This window comes from Aegilops tauschii, chromosome 7 (assembly GCF_002575655.3).
Source record: "Aegilops tauschii subsp. strangulata cultivar AL8/78 chromosome 7, Aet v6.0, whole genome shotgun sequence".
Taxonomy (NCBI): domain Eukaryota; kingdom Viridiplantae; phylum Streptophyta; class Magnoliopsida; order Poales; family Poaceae; genus Aegilops; species Aegilops tauschii.
In genome coordinates this window covers 154,513,686-154,536,347 of record NC_053041.3, presented here as the reverse complement: position 1 = coordinate 154,536,347, position 22,662 = coordinate 154,513,686, and the positions used below count along the sequence as shown (strand labels likewise).

The following is a 22,662-nucleotide window of genomic DNA, read 5'->3' as shown; positions in this document are numbered from 1 at the left end:
GCACATTGATCCAAATGATGCCCAACTACAAAGATCTCAAGCCAACGGAAGTCATTGGAAGAATTGTTGCTCATGAGATGTCACTCAAGGATAAGGAAGAGCTCCACAACAAGTCAAGTGGCACTTACAAAGCCTCATGTGAAGCTCCCACATCATCAAGTGAGAAGCAAACCTTCAATGAAGAATTGAGTCTAATGGTGAAGAACTTCAACAAATTCTACAAGAGCAGAAGCAAGGAAAGAAGCTCCAAATCAATGTCCTACAATGACAAAAGATCTTCTAGTCGTGAGCGTAATTGCTACAATTGTGGAAGACCCGGACACTATTCCAATGAGTGTACGGCTCCCTACAAAAGAAGAGAAGATTCTCCCAAAAGAAGGAGTAGAAGAGAAGAATCACCACCAAGAGAAAGAAGGAGTAGAGATGATCGTTATGAACGAAGACCCTCTCGGAGAAGCAAGGATTCGGAAAGGAAGGACAAGTCATCAAGGAGCTACACAAAAAGAAGACATCAAGCTCATGTTGGTGAATGGGTATCTGGTTCCGACTCCGACCATCACTCTGAAAGAAATTATCACTCCTACTTCGAATATACTCAAGATGAAGGTGTTGCCGGTCTAGCACTTGTGTCAACCAACTCCTATGCCATATTTGATTCACCAAATGAAGGAGTTGGAAGATGCTTCATGGCTAAAGGTCCAAAGGTAACACACCCCGAGTATGTTGATTTCAATAGTGATGAAGATGATTTGCTAGGAGATGATGATTTACTTGTTGACAACTCTAGTAATGAAAACTATGATGAACTTGCTATTAATCATGAGAATCAAGATAAAACGAATGATGATGATAAGAATGATATTGAGTGTCTAACTAAAGAACTAAACACTCTTAAGTTAGCTCATGAAACTACCTTGGAAGATCATCGAGAACTTTTAAAGACTCATGAGAAGCTACGCTTTGAAAAGCTCAACCTTGAGCAAGAGCATGAGTTTTTAAAGGCAATCAATGATGATCTTCGCAAGAAAAGTTCTTCTTACATTGCCAAGCGTTTACTCTTGTCTACTTACATGCCACAAGTTAAATCTAGCAACAAAAGTAAGAAAGATTATTCTTCTAGTAGTAACATTAATCATGCTAAATCCAATGATGTTACTTCTAGTAGTTCTCTTAATTCCACTAATGATTCTCTTAGCCAAGTTACACTTGAGCAAGAAAATAGCTTATTGATGGGAATTATAGAGAAAGGTGTTTACAAGAGCCTTGCCGGAAGTAAGCAATTTGAGGAAATTGTACGCAAGCAAGGAAGGCACCGGAAGAATCAAGGTGTTGGTTTTGAACGAAAGTTCAATGCCAATGGAGTTGAGTGGGAAGAAGATCAATACCCCAAGACGAAGTTTGTTCCTCAACAAGAGAAGTATGATCCTACTTCTTTCCAAGGAACACAAGCTCAAGATGATTTTCCACCACAAGACCACAAGCAAAAAGGCAAGGACAAGCTTCAAGAGGAGATTGATGCATTTGAAGAACCACCTAAGGCCTTGGTCAAATGGGTTCCCAAGACTACATCAAGTTCCACTTCATCAAGTACGACTACAACTCCAAGGATTCCCATCAAGATGGTGTGTATCCCTAAGAAGAAGAACTGGAGAGTTCTTGAGGGTGACTCCGCCAACATACTTCACTTATCATTTTGGCAAGGACAAGTGCAAACAACTTCCATATCTTGCACTAGTTCAAGGAGTCACAAACCCTCTTGTTGGTAAGACAAGGGACAAGGTAACCTAATGCTTTCATGGACATCATCTTGTGTGTACATCACTCTATTTCTATGGATATCCTTGTTTGTTCCTTGTGGGACTAACCCGTGTAGGTATTGAAAGTGCAACTCACTCCAATGGATTGCTCCGAATGATCTACGACAACATTGAGCGTCCACATCTTCAACACCTACATGAAGTCATCATCGACAAAACCCAAGGTTAGTTCATCCCTCTTAGGGGGATATCACATCTAGGGGGAGCTTTACTCTATTCAATTGAGTTAAAGCAACTCTAATGGTGTGAGCACAACAATGCTTTATGTAAAAGTGGTAACCCCACTTGTGCTTAAACGATGAGTATGACCTATGATCAAATGTTCTCATTTGAGTCCTAAGTCAATATACTCATATATAGATGACCTAGTCATCGCCAAATTGCTTGATAGATGCTAGAGTGTTTGTGCATGCTTTGTCACATATTTCTTTTGCCATTTTATTGTGTGAGCATGTTGGATGCATATTTTACTCATTCGAGGACATCCATTTGTTGCTTTGATTGTTTGGCTTTTTCTATTTTGCCAAATGGATGGACAAGAATGCCTAAGAACTCCCTCTAGCTATCTATGCTTTCCTCATCTCAAACTCTATTCATGCTACATCATAAAGTTTGATCAAGTCAGATTCGAACCACTCTATGTGAGGAGCACTCGGAGTCCCCGATTCGTCATAGACTTAAACTTCCAAAACCTCTTTGTGCATTTCGGTCTGACCGATTCATCGTTTTTGGTCATACCGAGATCACTAAGTTGATCTAGGTTTTCAATCTCGGTGCAACCGATTAGAACTCTTCGGTCACACCGAGTTGCAGTAACTGCTCGCAGTTCTGCATCTCGGTGCCACCGAGTTGTTCCACTCGGTCACACCGACAAGGTCAGGTTATATATACTGACAGATCAAATTTTGGAAAATTTTCCAAAACCTTTCACCCGCGCGTGACCTGCTCTGCCTCCTCGGGTCTCCTGATCATCCTCTCGCCGCCAGCGTCCTCCTGCCGCTGGTCTCCGCCGCCGTCAACGGCAATCTGCCCCGCCGTAGCAAGTTCACCGCCGAACTAGGGTACGAACTTGATCTTTATGCTATTCCTTAACTCTGATTCTTAGCACATTGCTTTGCCATGATTCTTGCCACGTATGAAATCATCGTGTCCAGTGAAAACATCCCGTAGATTTGATTTGATTTGGAAATTTAGGGCTAGGTCTCCGCCGAACTCATCTTGGACCGACCAAGTTGTAGAAATCTGTCTCGCCGATTTGGCTTAGGCCATTGTACATGCATTTTCGGTCTGACCGAAAATTGCAGATCGGTGTGACCGAGTTCGATTCTTTGTGAAACCCTAGCAGTCTCGGTGCCACCGGACTGTGACTCGGTCTGGCCGAGTTCACTAGTTTAGGTTCCAAAAGCTACTTCGGTATCACCGAGTTTACAAATTGGTAGATCCGAAATGCTTTCTGTGAAGAACTAAAACTAAGTTTTTAAGTCATCTGTTTTGCAAAAACTCCACACTTTGTGATGCTCATCCACTCTACCTCATCTACATCTGTTCACAGGGTCTGCTGTCAGTTAGTTTGCAGAGATGTCTGATCAAAGTGACAGCCAGAACAAGTCTAAAGAACAGGTTCAGTTGAGTGAGGGCACTAGTCCCTCCAGCAGCTATGATGAGGGCAGCAGGAGCACACCTAGTAACTTGCCAAAGGCAGCCACCAGGACAAGGAAGAAGAGAACCTCAGATTCTGAGGATGAGGATTATGTGGCTGTTGAGGATGAGGCCACTTCAAGGAAAAAGGTGCTGAAAAAGGAGTATGGCACAGCTGCTGCAAGTAAGCCTGGAATGAAAACAAAGGCTCCAGCAAGAAGAGTTCCAATGTCAAAGCCAAGGAAGGTTGCAACAGGAGAAACTATGAAGTTCACCATTGAATCTGAAGAAGAATCAGCTAGTGAGGACAAGAAGAAGAAGAAGGCAAGAACTACAACAGCTAAAGTTCTTGGCAAACCCTCCATGATGAGAGATGATGAAGAAGAGGAAGAGGATCCTGCTCCAACACCCAAAACTCAGAAGCTTATGGGAGATGCAATCAGATCAGGGGCTGCTCCATCAAAGCCCAAGTCTGCTCCCAAAGCTCCAGCTCAAAAGTCTGCACCCAAGAGGAGCACCAGGAACATCCCTACTGAGGAGAAGAACAAGGCCCCAGTGCCTGAAGCTGCTGATGATGAGGAAGATGGTTCACTTGTTTTAAGAAAGTTGAAGCCCAAGATCCCTGACCATAATGATGCATATCCTGTTGCAGAAGATATGAGGATCAGGAAGGATTCAGGACTGAGATTGTGGAGACAGTCTGATCCATATGCTGTCAGGAGGAGAACTGTTGTAGATTACAGGTTCCACACAAAGGAACAGCAAGATTTCTATGAGACTATCCTGCTTGACAAAAAGCCCATAGTGTGGGACATGAGATGGGTGGACTGGGAATACATAAAAGAAAATGAAGATCATTTTCCAGGAGTTTACAAGTTTGTTGACCAAAAGCTCACCAAGTGGAATGATGAGCTGATCATGCAATTCTATTCGACTGCTCATTTCTATCCAGATGGAAGGATTGTATGGATGTCAGAGGGTACAAGGTACCAATCTACAGTTGATGAGTGGGCCAGTTTGATCAATGCTCCAGAAGCTCATGAAGATGACTTGGATGTCTATGCCAAGAAGAAGAAGGATCACAACTCTATGGCACACATGTACAAGGAGATTCCTGATGCAGACCTTGAGACTCACAAGTTTGGTTCTGTAAAGCACTTGCTGTCAGGCCTGCCTACAATCAATTGGATCCTAAGGCACACATTGCTACCCAAGTCAGGTGATCACAGGATGATCAGAGGACACTCCATCAACTTGCTGCATATATTTGATGTTCCTCAAAAGTTCAAAGTGATGAGTCTGATTGTGGAAACAATCAAGAGGACAACTGCAGATCAGAAGAGATCTTGTGGGTATGCTCCACAAATTCAGGAGCTCATCAACTCCAAGATGGGCACATGCAAGTATCTATTGGACAAAGAGCATTTACCCCTCAGGCCAGACTTTGAGGACAACATTGTTGTCATGACTGAGGAAGATCCATCTTCAGTGCAAGCACATGAGAAGAGAGAGAAGGCAAGGGTAGAGAAAGCTGCAAAGATGCCAACTGCTGAAGAGGCATCTCAAGTGTTCTTGAAAAGCAAGCAAGACCAGCTTCCATATCTGATCCAGTCTACACTGAGGATTGAGAAGGGCTTGGCCACCCTGACTCAAAACCAGGAGAGCTTGGAGAGGATCATTGAGCAGAAATTCTATGATCTTGATGTCAAGGTAACTGAAATTCAGACAGCAGTTGAGAAGCTTCAAGAGGAAGCAGAGGAGAAGAAGGGCAAGGCAACTACTGATGCTTTTGAGCGAGTCCCTAGAGGACAGAGGTCTGCTGCAGTGCGAGTGAGAGATTCTAGAGCTACAGCTTCAGCACCAGCAGCTACAGCTCCAGTGCCACCTCTAGCAGCCACTCCACTAGCTCCAACTACCTCAACAGATGTCTTCGTCCTTGGAGTTCTCTCTACATCACCTCCCGAAGATCAAGCCTGAGAGACGTTTAGCACTATGCATTTTTGAACTTTTTGGTAACTTGTTGCCAAAGGGGGAGAAAAATGTATAGATCATAGGCTTCGAGAGAGAGTGTTGCTTTTTATCTCTCTTGCTATTTTGGTTGAACTTCTTGATTGTGTGCTTGTGTGTTTGATCATATGCTATCCTTAATGCTTGTTTGAATGATATTATCTCTCATATCCTTACATGATCATTCACTTGCTTGGTGATGAGTGCATGTTTTTTAATTTCTATCATTTTGAGCGCTCCACCAAGATGTATGTGACATGGAAGAGTAACCCATGATCCTAATCGATTGTGCATTTGCATTCAAAAGCAAATCTTAAATAATGCACAAATTTAGGGGGAGCTCTTGCTTGTCACATACTTCTCAAAGCGAAGATGTACTTCAATCTTATTATCATTTGTCGAAGCTTTGATCTATATATTGTCATCAATTACCAAAAAGGGGGAGATTGAAAGTCCAACTATCCCTGGGTGGTTTTGGTAATTCCTAACAACATATAGCTCATTGAGCTAATGCTATTTCAAGATAAATATTTCAGGAAAGCTCAATGATTGGCATGGCATGGATTAGAAAGTGGACCCCTCAAAATGCTAAGGACAAAAGGATTGGCTCAAGCTCATAGCACAAGACTCTACATTTTTCATTTTAGTCATCCAAGATCACATTGAATCCATAGGAAAAGCCAATACTATTAAGAGGGGGTGAGGTGTTGCTTAATGAGTTTCTTGCTCAAAATGCTTAGTGATATGCTCCAAAGCCCTCAACTACTTTCTCATATCCACTTATGTCCCAAACCAAAAGTCAAACTCGGCCCCACCGATTTGATCTATCCGGCGCCACCGAGTTCACTTGACATAGCCACTGCCAGAAACCCTAATCTTTTTGGTCTCACCGACAGGGATCTCGGTCTCACCGAGATGGGATTGCAATCTCTCTGTTTCCCTTCGTAACGTTTCGGTCAAACTGAGATGAGCGATTGGTCCCACCGAGATTGCAATGCAAACTCTATGTTTCCCCTTCGTAACGTTTCGGTCCAACCGAGATGAGCGAGTCGGTCCCACCGAGTTTGCCTGACCAACTCTCTGGTTAGTCTATTACCAAAATCGGTCTCACCGAGTTTGTGTAATCGGTCTCACCGAGATTACGTTATGCCTTAACCCTAACAAAATCGGTCCCACCGAGTTGACATGTCGGTCCCGCCGAAAATCCTAACATTCACATTTTGAACTAAATCGGTCTGACCGAGTTCTCTGAATCAGTCCCACCGAGTTTGGTAAATTGTGTGTAACGGTTAGATTTTGTGTGGAGGCTATATATACCCCTCCACCCACTCTTCATTTGTGGAGAGAGCCATCAGAACATGCCTACACTTCCAACATACATTTTCTGAGAGAGAACCACCTACACTTGTGTTGAGGTCAAGATATTCCATTCCAACCACATAAATCTTGATCTCTAGCCTTCCCCAAGTTGCTTTCCACTCAAATCATCTTTCTACCAAATCCAATCCTATGAGAGAGAGTTGAGTGTTGGGGAGACTATCATTTGAAGCACAAGAGCAAGGAGTTCATCATCAACACACCATTTGTTACCTCTTGGAGAGTGGTGTCTCCTAGATTGGCTAGGTGTCACTTGGGAGCCTCCGTCAAGATTGTGGAGTTGAACCAAGGAGTTTGTATGGGCAAGGAGATAGCCTATTTCGTGAAGATCTACCCGAGTGAGGCAAGTCCTTCGTGGGCGACGGCCATGGTGGGATAGACAAGGTTGCTTCTTCGTGGACCCTTCGTGGGTGGAGCCCTCCGTGGACTCGCGCAACCGTTACCCTTCGTGGGTTGAAGTCTCCATCAACGTGGATGTACGATAGCACCACCTATCGGAACCACGGATAAAAAATCTCTGTGTCAACATTTCGTTTGCTCCCTCAAACTCCTCCCTTTACCTTCATATGCAATTGTTTTACATTCCGCTGCTATACTCTTAGAATTGCATGTGTAGGTTGATTACTTGAGTTGTGCTAAGTTGCTAAAATCTGCCAAGACTTAAAATTGGAAAATGCTAGATTTTTATTTGGTCAAGTAGTCTGATCACACCCGCCCCCCCCCCCCCCCCCCCTCTAGACATACTTTCGATCCTACAACAACTAAACTTCAACTTTACTATCCAAGAACTTCACAACCACACAGGGCAGAAAAACAAGAGCACAAACATCACATAAGATTCAGTCCTTGGAGTGACAGTAAGAAGAAAAAAACATTCGATTTCTAAGAAGGGGCCACGAGGTTCACCATCTACAACAACATCACTTTCCGTTCAGCCATCGCAGTGATTCTTGCACCTGAATGACTTTTAGATTTCTCATGTTTTGCGTGCCCCCCTCCCCCGACGGTAGTTTAATATCGACCTAGGTCACCTCCATAATATATATTCTTTGTAAGCCTCCGCACGGGATAAGATAATCATTGTAAATTTCCGGCATTTGTAGTCTCTCCTGATATAGTGAAGTTTCATTGGCTGGCGTCCAAAGTTTTTCTCCTTCGTGTTGGAGGGGTTTTCCACGTTAAATCTTGTCTCTCCTTTGTGTTGATTCCTTCTTTGTCGTTCATATTGCGTGTCGTATCTCTAACAATATAAACATTATTACTAATATAATTGCATTATGAGAAATCATTGTCTTCTAACAGAAAGCCTTTTTAGATGTTGAGACAATGTTTCTTATAGTGTATACATTTATCCTAATTTTATAGTAATCAAGCCGGCTAGGATATCAGTTTGGGTGTTTGCATGAAGATTTTATGACACTGCACGATTAAAAGTAGAATGTTGTTAAAACATTTCGGGTTTTATGACAACTATTAGGTACTACAAGCAGGTGTAGAAACTACGAATGTTTGGTTTTCATATAAATATGTATTCAACCTGTCACAAGATCTCCATTCTAGTTCAAGATCTTGATCAAAACCAGCTGAATCATCATGGTGACACATTGCTACATTCCGGGGGAATTACCATATTTTCAAAATACTTGCATTACTCCTCGTACACAAATATAATATTTGAACCTCAATACCTCATGGTCTTTTGCAAGATTCTGACAACAAGTTTTGAACATTCATTGCAATAAATAATGCATCTATCTTTTATGTGATTTGGCTAGCAAAATATGTTACTCCCTCCGAACAATATTAATTGTTGCTGGTTTAGCAGAAAGCTGTGTTAAATCAGCGAGAATTATTAATATGAATCAGAGGGGTATTTTAATGTAATCGACCTATATCCTATGTCAAAATTACCGGTCACAATCTTGAAATGTTGATCCATGAATTCCAGGTTGATCTGTGTATAGGGATTGCAACATGAAGGGCCTCGGATAAACCGGTTACTTCCAATGGACTTGAATCCACTATACACAGAGTGTAGATGGGTTCTAGGTTGATCAACATTCAGAGATTATGGCGCCAAAAACCTTGGAATAATAGTTACATTTTATCATACACAAGGTCAGACGTTTCATTATTTTTGAGAGAGAGGGAGAGAAACACAGTCACTACTTCATGTTTTGCCTAAGCTTCGTTGTTTTTTCAAGGGTTTAATTAGTGGAGAGTACGTGGTTGCTTCATGATGCCATATTTTTGTGCTTCGTGTTTTCAAACTTCACTACCGTATGATGTCTTGACAATAATTTCCGACGCAAACTTAATAATTGATCGGAGAATTTTGTACCGCGACACAAGCAGAGGGAGAGTGTGATGTTGCCTTGAGGTTTGAGAGGCATTTTGGATCGCGGGGAGGAGGAGGAGCCTCCTGACGTGGTACGTGTCAGCCTCTAATACCTCACACCGTCCCATTAAACTATCGCATCCACGACATTAAACAACACGAGCAAAGCACTAAAGCTGCAAGGAATCCTAATGGTACATGGATCAATACACCCCATCCACTAAAATCTCCCCCATTTGCAAGCCAGCCCGAGTTTTGCACGTTCGCCCGAGCCCCTCCCCTCCGCTGATGACCGTTGATAAAGCGTCGTAGTGCAGGCCGCGATCAGCTCGCAGTATGTAATTCCCTGGTAATACGCCGCGCAGTAATCCGCACAGTTTATTACAGGAGGAGCACAACCCTTGCACGGCGTCCTCCTCCAGCCCAACGCGGGCACGGGCGCACGCACGCGCGCGCACGAGGGAGGCCGGCCACCACGCCGACAGGGCAACCAAAAAGCTGCGAAACAATTCCAAAGCGGGCGCCCGGCCCGGGATGAATAATCAAAGGCGTCAGCCAGCCCAGCCAAACTGCTCTCTTTTGCCTCCCCTCCTCTCCCCTCCCCGCGCGTCGTCGGGGGCCGCGACGGGGGCTGTAAAAGGCGACGGAGGGAGCACGAGGGTCGGGAACGGTGATTTGATTAGCCAAAAGTTGGCGAAAGCAAGGCGCGGTAAGTGTCAAAAGGGGGCGGGTTTTTCCCGCCCTTTCCCCCTTCTTCTTCGCTCGCCGCGCCTGCGCGCCTGGCGCCCGTGCCGGCCGGCGTGCGCCTCCCCGCCATCATCGCCGTCCCCGCGCTACGACGGCGCGTAGAGGGGAAGAGAGGATTGCTCCTACTGCTGCTTGTCCGGCGCCGTCGTGTAGGGAGTATCTTGCCCGCTGCATGCATGCACCCGTTGGGAACCTCTCCGAGCTATGGTACTGCTGCCACTTGTCGTGGTTTCACCGGAGCCGATCGGCCGGCGGGTGGTGCCGATCTGACCTGACCTGACCCGACCTGCTGATTATAAGCTTAAGCTAGGCCACAAAGGCATGTGCACTGTGCACACACTCCTCTGTCAAAAAAGGGCATCGCATGTGGAGGCTCGCACTTTACTCGAGTACAAACATTCTGCATCTAGACGAACGTTGGAAGCAAATCAACATATATTCTCTGTTCTAAAAAAATACCACCTCCGTAACAAAATGTCAAAACGTCTTACATTTCGTCACAGAGGGAGTAGCAAATAAGTTGCACCAGATTTTTTTTTTCTAGTTACCATAAGAATTTAGAGAAACGCAAGACTTTGAACCTTGTTTGGTAGTACTACTAGCAGAGTCGCATGCCGGTGCCTACCGTTGTAGCCATGTTTGTTATGGGGTTTTAAGGTTATTTATTACTACTATTCATCTCTGTAATTCATGCTAGGGCCATGTAGGGATGGCGCGAAAAAGTGTCAAGAATATACCCACGAAAGTAAGCATCATGTGGCAGGCTTTTGTGAGCGTGTTGTCCCCATAAATCGCATCGCTAAACCTTTTTTCGGCGTCTCTTGACGCATGAGAATATGGCGTTGAATAAAGTCACAGCCGGGTCACGACATGCTCATAGCGAGCATTAGCCTTGTCGATCCTAAAGATCATCATCGTCCTCTGATGTTTAATTCATGATTATAGAGCGTGCGGTTTCAAGTAAATACCGTCGTAGCCACGGAATTCCTGCATGTTATGTTGTGTCATCACATTTGACGGTATTTTACTGTATTGTCCACTCCATTCAATGCTAACTTGCTTCGATGGAGTGAACAATACAGTGTCACCATCTGAATTAATATCCCACTATATACTTCAGCATTTTTGGTTGGGCTTTGCTACACCTACGTAATTATTCTACATAAAGCTACGTGAAAATAGGTCAAGATTCGGCATCTAGGGATACACATGGGCCTTACAAACTGGAAACAAGGTACTAACAAACCTATACCGATAAAAATAGTGAGATTGTTGAGATGGATACCTTCTATCTCAACCATCTAAAAATAATTTCTATAGTAATTGCACTATTGTTTTTTTTGTTAAGAACCCAAGTTTCACCTTCACCTTTTATTCCATGACCATCCCCTCTTCCTAGATGCGCAGTACATATCACACGCGTCAATCTGCAAAGTACTCCTACCTTGCAATGTGTTCTTTCATCCTCTTACCAGAATGCTACCAATCCCCAAAAACTGCATGACCTAGTAAAAGATTCAATGGGTTCTCTTTGAAGGTTTGCATCGTAATTTATCTTGCTTGATATATGTTTCATGGATAGATTTGTGAACTATTTGTTGCAAAAGTAAATTTGCTAGCTAATGATGCTTGTCTGTACTATATGCATGGTTGCTTTAGTGCTTTAGGGCTAACAAGTGTTAAACTAAAGATTAGCCCCTTCCTCCTTGTGAATTTTGTTTTCCTTCAAGTCAAGGCCCCTTCTTGAATTATGCTCAAGCTCCGCGCCACGGGTCGAGGTTCAATTCTTTCATTACAACGAACAAGGAATATGTGTGCGTGCATGTGTGGCTTAATTTACATTTGTCAATGCATGAATTCGACATGCGTGATTGCTAGTATAGAACATGTATTTGTCGCATGTGCACGTCAGTCAAATTTAGTCATACATATGTGAGATAGAGTTTGCTTGCAAACGTGAGTTGGAGTATCACTTTGCAAAATGCACTGCACTGTGGGTCCTCTAGGAGATACTACTATCAACTAAAGCATAGAATGCAAGAAAAAGAGAGGCGGAGTGATAGGCTGAGAGAAAAGGTTGTGCATTGTTGGACCATGCTGGCTAGTAGCTTATATTAGGCCTTTTTAGGAGAATGTCCGGGAAAAGAAGCACCGATCAAGATTCCAAATGTCCTCCCCATGGCCTAGCTTGACGGTGGCAACACATCATTAAGCCATGCTCTTTTCCTTAAACAGTACTGCTAATGCTCCTTTGTGCATGCATGCAATGCCTAGTGGCCTTCTTGGTGCATCGGTCGCCAACTGATCCACGAAAGGAGGGATTTGGCGCCTAATGCAAGGGATTACTATTGCCCAACCAATGCATGTTTCCCGGAGTCAAATTGTTTTCAATTCGTCCGAAAACAAAATTCGCTTTCCGAGAGCTACATCGTATACCCTACATGAAAGGAGTATATATAGCCATAGAGACTATTCATTGGGGTCTTTGGCTACTTACGACCATCACTAAAAAGAAGCATGGTGTATTTTGTGTGTGCATGCATGCATGACGCAGGTGTGACGGAGGGTGGTCATTCAGATGATGCGGCGGGTGCATGTGGCGGGAAGGAACCATGCATGCATGCATGCACGGGGGCATATGGATCGGGGCAGGCATGAGCCCATGCTAGCTCTCATGTGTAGCACCGTTGCTCCATCCCGGTGCAGGTTATGGCCGGGTGCTCAGGAGAGGGGTTCCCCGGGCATGGGCTTTCGGCGCCGTGACTCTTTGCTAGTTTGCTCTCATCTCATCTCATGGACGCGGCAGCTCACGTGACATGGAAAAAAGGGACCCATGAATGCCATTCGTGTGCATCAGTGGAGCATTTTTATCTTGTCCACTAGCTAGCCCACTAGGGTTTCCCGATCGATCGTGTTACACGTAGGTAGAGGTCTTCGGGTTTTTGCTTGACCATAAAACCTGCACCCCCATACCTTCGATCCAAGCACTTTTATCCGGGAACGAAATGCTTCTGTGTCATGCATGCAACCCCACGAGCGCGCGCGGGCTTTGACTTCGTACGACTTCAGCGCCACTTGCCTCAGTTGATCAGCTGCATATTGCTCTTGCACGCATCAGTTTTGGCAAGATCTTTCTTAATGCTCGTACTCTCGGGCGAAAATACAGTGCAATGTACACGTACTGCCTAGATGTTTGGGACAAACAGAGTAAAATAAAATGGGAAATAAAATTGCAAGGCCCAAATGGATCATCCCGAAGCAGAAATGCACAGTGTAAAAAAAACTAGCATTGGACCGATCAAATCGAGGAGGAGGCCCGGGCTTGAGAATTGCATGGGCCAGCGAGCTGCGACGAGCCCATCGACGCGTTGGGTTGGGCGCGCCGAGAGGAGCGACCAGGCTGTGGGAGAAAAAAAATTGTGGAACTCGATGCCGCCACCCGCCACCACGTTATACTTCCTGTATCAAATCTGGGACCAGCCACTCAAAAAAAATCAAATCCGGGACCAGGAGCTTCATCGATCGTTTACCTGTCTCGTGTCGGAATCGGATTGGCCCGTCCACATACACAGTGCACATACTCCCGTCCCGCTTGGATGCACGCGCGCTCGCGAGGTTTTACACCCCGCTTATTATTATTTTGCGGCGTTATCCTCCTAGCTCGATCCGCTTAATCAAACGACATTCTTAGGTTCCCCATGGGCGACGGCATGTGCTCCCCCGCGAAAATCCTCATTCTGCACCCCATTCCTTTGACCGCTTTGACCGGTCAAACCCGAGCCGCCACTCATCAGCCCGCGCATTTTACCACGCCAGCTGCACGCATGGAACCGTGGTAGTAGTATGATATCTACGTGTTGATGATAACACAGACTAATGTTCTTGGGACCAGGGTGAAATGGTTGGCGGGCTCACTGATCGGGTAGAGCGAGCGAGCGAGCCGGTGTTGTGGAACGGCGTGTGGTGCGATCGCCTTGCCGGGGGAGGGAGGGAGGGGAGGTCGGCTGCGTGCGCATATATTTGCAGGATTCGGGGTGAGGTGGAAGAGATCGTGCTGTTGGAATTGGAATTGGGTCCGAGCAGCCGCTGCCGTTTTTTCCCCTTTAATAAAAATTACAACGCCTTGGACTTGGGCCTCTCTTCCTTTCTCGATGCCGATTCTCGTGTCGGAAAGCTTCCCTGCTCCTCCTTTCGGCGTATGGTGCGTCCACCGCGCACTCCGATCGTCGCTCTCGTGCCCATGCCCACGACTTGGATGGCATGGTATGGTTCGCTGTTTGCTAGTCGCTGGACTGTGCATGGGCTCCCAGTCTTGTGACTGTTGGGGGGAGAGATGCATGGGACGCATGCATGGCGCCGAGTGGAGCGAATGGAGAAGGCGTAGGCGTTGGCGGGCTACGCTATACCGGCTAGGCTAGGCTGGGCAGACAGGATCGCGGGATCTCGGCCAACATTCCTGGGCACACACGGTGGATTCACGTCTACTCGAAGCTATCGTTAGGAAGAAATGTCGCCCTCAGGTTCAGGAATGTATCGCTCTGCAGGGTGACGTGTTCGGATTAAGTCCTTTCGAATGCATGCTTCCGCGCGTACAGACAAGGTAGTAGTACGTATTATAAACTAGGGGAATTCTTATACTACCTTATCCTGCTTGCAAACTTGAGCTGTAGCCGTAACAGCGCATGTGACGTGCCACCTCGTTTGAGCTGTTAGTTTATTCAGACTGAAGCAGTAAGTTTATTTCTCTAATTTTTTTACCTTTTTTGCGGTGGAAGTTTATTTGTCTAAACCCATTGTCTAATAACTAAGGATTTAGCTTGTTACTGATTCACAACATGCTAGATGTACCACTTATATGCTACTATGTATTATAGGCTGAATTATTCTAGGAATTCTTGGGAACTTTTTAAAATGGGTTTTCTTCCAGCGCACAAGATACTTTGTCAAAGGTAGTTTCTAGTGCTACGACCTCTTTAGGTACTACCGTGCTACTAGGATATGGTTAGACCGCTAAAAAGTGTAGGAAATCCCAAAGAATTAGACAGCATAGAGATTCAATCCACATATCAAGAAACAAACACAAAAATTATCATGAATAGTACGTCATTCATATTTCTCCCTGAACAATAAACTGAGCTGCACACGATTTAACTTTTTCTAGCCAATTTCTCTTTTCATGGTTAGCCCGAATGTACTTCCTCACAGCACCAGCAGATAACCGCGGTAAAAATATACAAAGATTACACAGCAAGTAGTAGCTCTGAGGCTCCAAACACAAATTTCACAAGTGAAATTGGACCGCAACTCGCGTCTTGCATCTTATTTGGTTGGCCGGTAGCCTGGGGTACACCAGCAAGGCAACAAACAGCGTAAACCAAATCACACGGCCAACTTACAACTATTCTAACAACACTCACGATGCTCGACAGGCCAACGCTAGTTGCATTAGATTACACAGCAAACCAGATGAGAACTACCTGCCTGGCAGACTTAAGCAACGACATTGGTCAGGGCATCAGCCACTTGCTGTCGGGTGGGCAGTGCAGGAATAGCTCCTCTCTCTGTCACAGTGAGAGCCCCGCAGATATTCGCGAACTTCAGGGCTTCTCTCAACCGAGCTTCATCCTGTTTAGGCCACAAAACAGCTAGGTAAGCCTAGCACTAAAACCCCTGCTTCAGACTAGTGTCGAAATATCAGACAACAAAAATACGTGGGCTTGAAAAGCAATGGTGCAATAACAAGAAATGCAATTCACTTGTCTTTAGTATATTTTGGGCTGTGATACATGTGTTGTGCCAACTGAATATTTCCACGATCTTTAGATAATAACAGGTCAGGGTCTAGCCCTAGCTCTGGCTAACCCTGTCTAGTCGCCCTCGCCCTCTCTGTTGCACGCTCTCTGGCTCGAACCAAGGAAGAAGAAAGGAGGAAGAACATGGTGGACACAGGGAGATTTCCGGCGCACGAATGCCTGCCGCACGAACGGCAATTTCCTCGAGCACGAACTTGACTGGGCAACGATTACACGGGGCCGTGTCTCTCGCTAACAGACCCACACACACACACACACTTACGCACGCACTCGCCACGGGCTCGACCTGGACGTACATTGGCCAGACACTAGTCAGACTATGCCCATACACTAGTCGGACTATGCCCAGACAATGCCCACGCCCGCCACGGACCAGACCTGGCGCGCCGACGCCGGTCACCACCGCAGGGCATGGCTTATTTGCGCCAACATAACACTTTCATGGTCGATGTTTGGGCCTTACCAATAGGGCATATTCTGCGCTGCCCTTGCCGGACATGGTTACGTGTTTTCTAGCTACATTTATCAAATTAGCATGTCCGCAATTGGTAGTGCCCACGCATACATATGGCCCAAATACTTAGAGATTAATGTGTATACAAAATAACTAGGTGTCCCTCCATTCCATAAGCTGTTTTTGATCAAGCACGGGGATTAAACAGGGCATACAACCAACGAAAAAAAGTCAAGAGAAATGACCATAGCATCCATAAAGGAATAGTTAGTAATTTAGTATGCATGTTTAATCATAAATATTGGAGAGAAAGAAATGATATAAATGCAGGGGAAGTACGAGAAAACGTCTGTCAGGTCGTGCTTTTGAAATAAAATTGCAAAAACTTCATGCCTTATATTTTGAAATGAAGGGAATGTATTCCTACAGAAATGATTAGTATAGTTTTACCGATTGTCCTGCTAAGAAAAGCAAATCAGCATTAACTCCAAGGTCATAGTGACACTGTGATTCCAGAGTTTCAGTTTCTTTTTATGAGTAGCAAAAGATTCCACCATTCTGGAGAATTTGATACAGAATAATTTTTGATGATTTTTTTTAGATACAGGAAGAATTTTATTGCTCTTTTGCCGCGGCAACAAGGTGGTACATCCAACTACAGAGTATCTCCAGACATTACTAAATTTCTGCAGCAACCCCGCCAAAGCTACCTAGCCAAACACAAAGATAGATGTGACATAAAGCAAATGAAAACGAAATGCTAATTGCTTGAAAATTGCTCTATTCCACATAAAGCCGAGTATGAAAGTGCCATTCGTCCGCTTAAGATGTCCCTGGCCAATGCCTACAGGGTTCAACACGCCGTGATAACTGTGTCCCAAGCCTCCACTTGTTGTGCTGTGACGCTGAATCGCGGACCGTGATCGAAACCAACACGTACACAACAAGATTTCCAGTTTGTGTTATTTCTATTATAGATTTCTAATTTGCATGTATGCCACTAATGAGTAGTTTGTTTATTGTGTACAGTTTCTCTAGACCGCACCTGTTTTTACTGAAAAAGGCTTCCGCCCCGCTTTATATATAAAGCAAACCACCCGCACCTGTTGTTTAAAATCCTCAGGACAAATTTTTCAAGAAAAACATCACAGCTACAGTTTGATGTATATAGATAAATGCATCAGGTATGAACAAACATTCATTCCTCATTCAATCAGTTGGAGCACATTCATGGCTTCAGGATTGCACATCTTTAACAAAAACAGATATATAATATCGAGATTAATTAAGCTATCAGTTTTGTGGTTGCCTGCTCAGCACTTCAGCTGCTCAGCCTTCAGTAATATGGACTAGGCTTGCGTGGTGGGAATTTAAGTGGTCAGCAGAGAAGATGGTGGGTTTCAGAACGTGAACGCACAGGAGGATAAAACGAATAAACGATAACCTGTGCTCACCCTCGTGTGTGCTCTGAGGATTATCCTAAGCCTAAGACCCAAACTGGACAGAGTTGGGCTAGGACTTCAAAGAAATCACAAACTGGACCTGGACTCTTTCCGAATTACTCATTTATTTCCTAACTCAATTCTTCTTCCGCTACTTACTTAAACTCTTCCCTTTTGATCTTCCTAACATGTCTGCCTTACTGGACTACAACTGCAGCACCAGTCGCACACTTCATGCTGCACCCCAAAAGGAGCCCAAAATATTCAGCATGTTGTGCATAACTTTCTCTATAGTTGTTCAAAACTTAAAAAATGGACTCTACAGATAACAAAAGTAATATATCATTTCGTCATTTGGAAATCATTTCCTACTTCCATCGACAATAAATATGCAGGAAAAATTCTGTATGCCTCACCGAGCTCACTCTCTACTCGAGAGGCTGGAAAAGAAAACTCCATATTCTGGCAGTACTAGTCATACCTGAAGGAGTGAAAAATCCGCAGCTAGCTGTGATAATATTCCAGCAACAAAGGCATCCCCAGCACCAGTGGTGTCAACAGCAGTTACCTTCAATCCACCAACTTTCCCACTAAATTCCTGTTGTTTTACAAAAGGAGCAATAATTCATATTATTAATATAGACTTTGTTACACAAGACCAGTAAGTGACTGCATGAAATAGTGAAGGACATTGTGATCTCCACCCTACAGGTCTGAATATGCTCATAGCAGATAAATAGTTACTTTCCGCAAAAAAAAAAAAACAGATATATAGTTAATACTACTTGATGAAAAGAGAGGTCTCCCAAGGGCAATAGGCTAGCAACCTAGCACCACTCGGCTACACAACTCTGGTTTTCCTCCTGCTTTCGACTACAAGAGGGAAATCCATCTTATGCTCTGCACCACGTTTTTTCTAAAATTCAGGAAAATATTTTAAATGATGTATGACTTCTGCGACATGACCAAGTAGGTTTGAGGAGATACTAAAAGAAGTGCTGCTGCATCTCAGCAATCCCTTACCATTGACCAACAGAAGTTACTGCAAACTTCCAATAAATGACCAGATATACAGTTCACAGATAGACATTACCTTGGAATAATATCTACAGCCATCTGGACCTTCAGTGACAAGAAGCAACTTCGTGTTCGGATGGATAAGTTTCTTCACAACAGAATCATCATATGGATCCTCCCCATTTGTCAAAAAGGAAATCTCCTCTGCACTTACCTATTTTCAAAGCAGATGCATGATCAAGACAATAAGCCTTTGGTGAACACAAATAATTTGCAGGCTGCTGCCGGTTAGTTGTTACCTTGATAAGATCAGCAGTATCCCATATGCTCAGGATACCATCTCTAGCATCATCAGCTGATGTCCACAGTGGGAGCCTCAAATTCGGATCATATGAAATTAGTACCCCAGCATCTTTAGCAGCTTTGGAAGCTGCAATATGTGCAGTTTTACATGGCTCGGTTATCAGACTTATTGATCCATGATGGAAGATTTTTGCCTAGCATGATTGCCATGATTAAGTTAAGTTCAGCTTGTCACAAATATATTACATGATTAAACACACCTGTGGTGGTAGAGAAGCATAGATATTGCAATAATATTATAAAACCATGTAATTCTCCTACCTTCCTGATAAGGTCAAGGTCAAGCTCTTTTTCTTCAAGCAGCATGTCTGCACTTGGATTACGATAAAACATGAATTCACGTTCACCGTCACTTCGAAGTGTCACAAATGCCAAAGCTGTTCTAGCATGAGTATCAAATAGCAACCCTTGATTGTTCACGTTATTCTCCTTCAGCATGTCAGATAGCATGTATCCAAATTCATCGTCACCAACCTGAATGTGTTCAGTGTTAAATACATGAGCTGAACAAACACCAAGTACACAAATGAATGCACTTTGAGGTGAAAACAACATGGAACTAATGATATTTAGCACATCACACATTAGGTCTCTAAATATAAAAATGATCTCATTTTCCGAAACAAAAAAACTATAATATCTTCCTGAAAGGTTCCTAAAACATGGAAATCTTCCTCGACAATCACCAAACTTGCAGTTATCTGGCATAAACCTATCAGCTAGATCAAGTATCGAGATCTGCAAACATGGAACCACTTCTTGGCTCTGGTTCCACTTTCCTCGATCTTGGTAGAAGTGATGCTGTACTCATAGGCAAGATTCAAGGTGCATACTACCAAGATGTGTTACATGTGTAAGGATGTCAGAACCATACAAGCAGCCAAGCTGTCTGCAACAATGAGCAGGAGCCTGGAGGAATATGCACATGTTTCTACTCATGCAGTGCCTAAAATGCTGCACGGAACTTTATGCGGGTCATTGGAATGCTTCATATATGAGTATGTGAAAGTAGATGAATTTCTGACAGTTTTAGAAAGTTAAGGAACTTCCCACGAGAAACTTTTTCTGAGACCCACCTAAGTGAAATTTGTGAGACGAAAAGTGCAATTTAGTCGATAATATTTCAGGGTGTATGCAGTGCACATAAAACTTTAAATTAAAACAAAAAATTGGCAACAATTTATCTGCATGTATTTTCCTTTTTTCCAGCTGTAGTGTATTTACACATCCTTGAAATTTCTCACTCTTGTATTACAACATGCAGAAATAGGAAGAAAGTTACAAATTACCTTTCCAATGAAAGCTGCTGACCCACCGAGACGAGCTATTCCAACTGCAACGTTGGCAGGTGCACCCCCTGGAGCCTTCTTGAAGGCTGGTGCATCTGCCAATGACACCCCACTAACAGTTGGGACGAAGTCGATCAGCAATTCCCCAAAACACACCACATGTGGAGAATCGCTCGTTCCAGGGGTGCCATCACTGTTTGAAATTGCTTTGGTACAAACTATGGTTGAAAATTGAATCAAACAGGAACGATGTCAAATTCTTTGGCTTTGACAGAACCACATATAAAATAACAAAACATAGCTAGGAAACAAATCATGTTTCAATCCAAAAATAATAATAGTAATAGTTTAATGTGTGAAACCAACCCCAATTATTGCACTGGAAACCCATTTCAGTCCACAAAAAGCTCCTGAATGATCACTATACAGGCCAACAGGACCATGATACTTTATTTTGAGAAATGACAGGATCATGATGTTAGTACTTAGGAATGAATCAATGATATATGTTTCTGGAGCATCACCACAACAAAAGACTTGCTACCCTAGTACCCTGGTTAACAGAATATGCATGCCAAACACATTTGGACTGTATAAATTTAAAGATAAAATAAATCAGCCTAATTTCCAGTCTTCCGCACCAGGAACTGTTTGCCATCCGCATATCTGAAGATTTTTTTTCCTGCCTACACTATCAGCTACGTGTACACAACACGCATACAGCACAGATACAGAAAACAAATTATCGAGACTCGAGAGCACAACTCATGCTTCTCAACCATGCCCACACCCACCATTCTTAAGCGCAACATGCAACCAACTTCCAAATATATGACAGGAATCGAAGGTTCAGCCATCCATGTCTCAGGCCAGCTAGGCATACCGGAGTCTGCATCCATTTAGTCCCTCAGACGGCTAGTACCACACTAGTATGCTACTCCTTCAGTAAGGCCAAAAGAACTGTTCAAATCGCATTCGATGATTTGAACTATAGTTGATGCCTAGCGACTAGCGAGTCAACTTATTATTCACACGAGGGAAAAAGCATGCGTCCACCACATCTAACACATTCGATGATTTGAAGAATAGTGAGCAGCGCCCCAGCGCCTACAATCGCTTAGATCCTGGAGCTGCCTAAATAACGTCATCAAATCCGCCTGAATACTAACCCCAATCATTGGCAGGTAGCAACCACCTGTAACCGTATGAGCATCGTGGACTCGTAACTGAAAGCATATAAGCACGTGGATCCAGTAGGCTACCTGCTGACTTCCGGAGCGGCGCAGGCGCGGCGGAGGAGAGGGGTCGGAAGAAGTGCCTGCCGCCGACGCGAGGCGGCGGGGAGGAGGGGAGGCAGCGGCCCGCGGCGCAGGGCGGCGACGCCGCGCGGAGAGCCATGCAGGTGTGGGTGCCGGTACGGCCTTACGGGCTCGAGCGGCACCGACCGACGGGTTGGGGAGTCGCTGCCGGCGGGGGTAAGCGGATTGTGCTGTCGCTGCCGGCGGAGGAATGCGGCGGAGGAGGCGAGGCAAGCGAGCGGCTCTGTCTCCTGATTAGTTTTGGCTGCTGCGCTGGTGACCGGCGGGTGGAGTGGCGGCCAGCTGTGCGGGCGTTTCCCGTGAGACTAGGGAGGATGTTCTTTGCCGTCCGATCTCCGATGTTCGTGCAAAACGCCGAGTGGACGGCGCAAGATTAACAGCAGCTTGGTAGCAGAAGCTAGTGGAAAATTTGCAAGAAACGGTGAAATGTTTCAACATTCTTAGTCTAGCCAACGTATCTCTAGATTATGTTACTACCTTCATTTATTAGGTTATAGACTCATATTGCATTGGAACATGTAACCAGCTAAGTTACTCAAACTACCTCTCTCCTCATTAACTCATTACCACATAAGTAATTTGCTGAGTTAGACTCTATGTTACTGCTGAAGTTACTCCCACTGTGGGTAGTCTTACTGCTAGCTGAAAGTGTGGGAAAGAGCAACTCTAGAGGAGCGTCCGATTGCCATAATAATGGTCATTATAACATTTTTTATCGAAAAGACTGTTATAGCAAAATCATCATCTCATTATATATCGCCATATTTTTTTAAGGGCACGTGCCTCGCATGTAGGCAGCTTTCGCATCAGTCGTGAGGCCACGTCCCTGACCATGCATTTAATGCGGGTGCAGCCTACCGTGCGTAGTCTTTCACATGCCTATGTATAATAGACCGCCACCATCACAATTTATAGGCAGTTGATGACCCACAAGTATAGAGGATCAATTATAATTCTTTCGATAAGTAAGAGTGTCAGACCCAACGAGATGTAGAAGAAATATAAATAAGCGGTTTCCAGCAAAGTATTCTCTGCAAATGG

At 44.4% G+C, this 22,662-nt stretch overlaps 1 protein-coding gene across 1 annotated transcript; it reads right to left on the bottom strand.

The window, feature by feature from the left end:
• Positions 1 to 15,010: 15,010 nt before the first annotated feature.
• Positions 15,011 to 21,908, bottom strand: LOC109765493 (probable fructokinase-6, chloroplastic). Its single transcript, XM_020324276.4, has 7 exons — positions 21,565 to 21,908; positions 20,303 to 20,520; positions 19,275 to 19,487; positions 18,950 to 19,147; positions 18,727 to 18,864; positions 18,115 to 18,231; positions 15,011 to 15,549 (listed from the first exon to the last, which is right to left on the bottom strand). Exons 1-7 carry the CDS (start codon positions 21,698 to 21,700, stop codon positions 15,415 to 15,417), a joined length of 1,155 nt encoding a protein of 384 aa, XP_020179865.1. The 5' UTR covers positions 21,701 to 21,908; the 3' UTR covers positions 15,011 to 15,414.
• Between the last annotated feature and the right edge of the window lie 754 nt (positions 21,909 to 22,662).

Excerpts from the sequence above, each read along its gene's own strand:
- LOC109765493 (XM_020324276.4), bottom strand. The coding sequence starts at position 21,700 with ATGGCTCTCCGCGCGGCGTCGCCGCCCTGCGCCGCGGGCCGCTGCCTC. Across the intron at positions 18,232-18,726 it reads GCTGTAGATATTATTCCAAG|GAATTTAGTGGGAAAGTTGG; the intron begins GTAATGTCTATC and ends GTAAAACAACAG. Across the intron at positions 15,550-18,114 it reads CGGATTTTTCACTCCTTCAG|GATGAAGCTCGGTTGAGAGA; the intron begins GTATGACTAGTA and ends TGGCCTAAACAG.